Source organism: Austrofundulus limnaeus, unplaced genomic scaffold (assembly GCF_001266775.1).
Source record: "Austrofundulus limnaeus strain Quisiro unplaced genomic scaffold, Austrofundulus_limnaeus-1.0 Scaffold296, whole genome shotgun sequence".
NCBI classification, from domain to species: Eukaryota; Metazoa; Chordata; class Actinopteri; order Cyprinodontiformes; family Rivulidae; genus Austrofundulus; species Austrofundulus limnaeus.
In genome coordinates, this window is record NW_013952698.1 from 407,966 (window position 1) to 410,334 (window position 2,369).

General features: G+C 45.0%; 1 protein-coding gene across 1 annotated transcript in view; it reads left to right on the forward strand.

Moving 5' to 3' along the window:
* Positions 1-1,373: 1,373 nt before the first annotated feature.
* The window catches only part of slc27a2 (solute carrier family 27 member 2), a 13,985-nt gene continuing 12,989 nt past the window's right edge, over positions 1,374-2,369 (forward strand). Inside the window, exon 1 of the mRNA XM_014021516.1 lies at positions 1,374-2,350. Coding sequence (XP_013876970.1) covers positions 1,753-2,350 — 598 coding nt within the window. The 5' untranslated portion in view covers positions 1,374-1,752. The remainder of the gene's footprint in view (positions 2,351-2,369) is intronic.

Genomic DNA, 2,369 nt, shown 5'->3' on the forward strand with positions numbered 1-2,369 from the left:
TCTCATAGACTTAGCCTTTAAAATAGCATCTCATAGACTTAGCCTTTAAAATAGCATCTCATAGACTTAGCCTTTAAAATAGCATCTCAGACTTAGCATTTAAAATAGCATCTCATACACTTAGCATTTAAAATAGCATCTCATAGACTTAGCATTTAAAATAGCATCTCATAGTGAAGAAATTTATTGGTCATTTACTTACTGATTCTAAAAGCACAACACCATTTTATAGTTTTCTACTGTTTTCTATAAACTATTGTGTGATTATTGTTATGTCTTGATTAAAATAGTTTTAGTTACATGCCTGAAGCACCACGACAACACATAGATACTATTGAATTAAACATTAAGAAAGTTTATATCTGGTTTCAGCTGCAGGAATGTGGTGGAAGGGCCTGAAGAAATATGATAAAATCATTTGTACTTCCAGGGCTTTGGTCTGAGCGCTGCTAACTCTGCAACCTGAAGGATTAAAGCGCCGTTCAGAACCAGCACTGGTTTGGTTGTATGGTCTATTCTCTTCACATTTTAATCAATTTAACATTCATGTGGTTTATGCCTGGTTTAGACAGGCTTTCAGTAAAAGAACACTAATTTTCTTACAATAGACTTAGCATCTTATAGACTTAAGGCTCCCTCATACTGTGTGCAGTCTGTGAGCCACATGGACTCAGCACATATTGTCAGCGGATGTTAGAGACTTCATACTCGAGCGTACTGACCACCTGACAAATTCAGTCATTTTTCACAGTTTCAGTCATGATGCCACGGATGAAGCCACAAATGAAAATAATTTACTTTACTCATGGTCTGAGCTATTCCCTCCCATGAATTTGTTTCTCTCTAAAAGTCCTTATATTCCTGCTATGTTTTCTGATCTCCTCCGTGAGACACTCTTTCTCAGTTTCATCCAAAAATGATACAGATTCTCATCTTTACCTGCTTGGTGTCGCTTCCAAAACGATTCGATGTGAACTCACCAGGCGGTTTGTTGACCGGACCGCAACCCTGACCTCTGCGCAGACCAGTCAGGTGGATGGACGTCCTCCACGGAGTGAAGTACGCCCGAGTATATGGGGGGCCTTTAACATCTCAAATAACATCTCATAGACTATAGCTCAAAATGGTTCAACATCTCAAAATTATAACTTTAGCATATCAAAATAATGATTTAGCATCTTATAATTACAGCTTAACTTCTTATAATCATAACTTTGCTATTTGGATGCAAAGTTTTTATGAGACAAGACAAGACTTCCTTTTTCAAATCTTATAAATCATGACTTGGTCTGATCTTTTTATTTTTATTTTTCCTCCTTCAGTGGCAGGGATGGTCTTCCATACAAACAGGAGCTGATCTGCTCGGTAATGTGAGGGGTCTTGAGGGGTCTGTGATATTTAGGAGTACAGTGAAAGCTTGTGTTTCTGCAGCTGCGCTCCTCCCACCACCTCCCGCTCGCTCTGCGCACTTTTACTGACGGTTTGCGGGTTTCTCACCGATTGTTTGCCTTCTGGTTTAATATTAGGCTCGGTTTTTTTTGGATCCCTGCGCTCGTGTGTTAAAGAGGGAGTTTCTCTGTCTCGCGCGCGTCTTTCTGAATTTATTGCGTAATCGTTGCGCAACAGTTGCGCTCTGATCAGCCGCTGTTTGGTGGCACGTGACCAAAAAGCAGGACCATTAAAGGGTAAATAAATAAATAAAAAAAAATCACGGTGGATTGAGATCTGACAGCTGGATCGATCCCTCCAGGAATGCGGGAGGGGTCTGCGGGTTCGGGAGCCCAGCTGAGCGCCGCCCCGAACTTTTCTCACAGTTTGTTCCGAGCGGCAGAACCACGTCCTGTGGACCACGGTCCGTGCGAGATCCAAACTAAAATGTTCCTGTTCTCAGCTGCAGCCGGGCTGCTGGTCCTGCTGGGCTTCTACATCTGGACTTTCTGTCCGCACCTCTGGGCAGACTGCTCCTACATGTGGAGGAGCCTCAGGCTGGGCTTCAGGCTGAAGGGGTACAAGAAGTCCAAACCCTTCTACAGCATCCTGGACCAGTTCTTGGACTCTGCGAGGAGGCGTCCGGACAAGGTCCTGATCCACTTCGAGGGTCGAGAGTATTCGTACGCGGAGGTGGACCGACGGAGCAACCAGGTGGCCCGGGCCCTGCAGGCTGAAGCCCGGCTGAAGGAGAGCGACACCGTGGCCCTGTTCCTGCCCAACGAGCCCTCCTACGTCTGGACCTGGCTCGGTTTGGCCAAACTGGGCTGCCGGGCTGCCCTGCTCAACTTTAACATCAGGTCCAAATCTCTGCTGCACTGTTTCTCCTGCTGCGGCTCCAAAGTCATCCTCACCTCCCCAGGTCAGACTCAGATTTATTT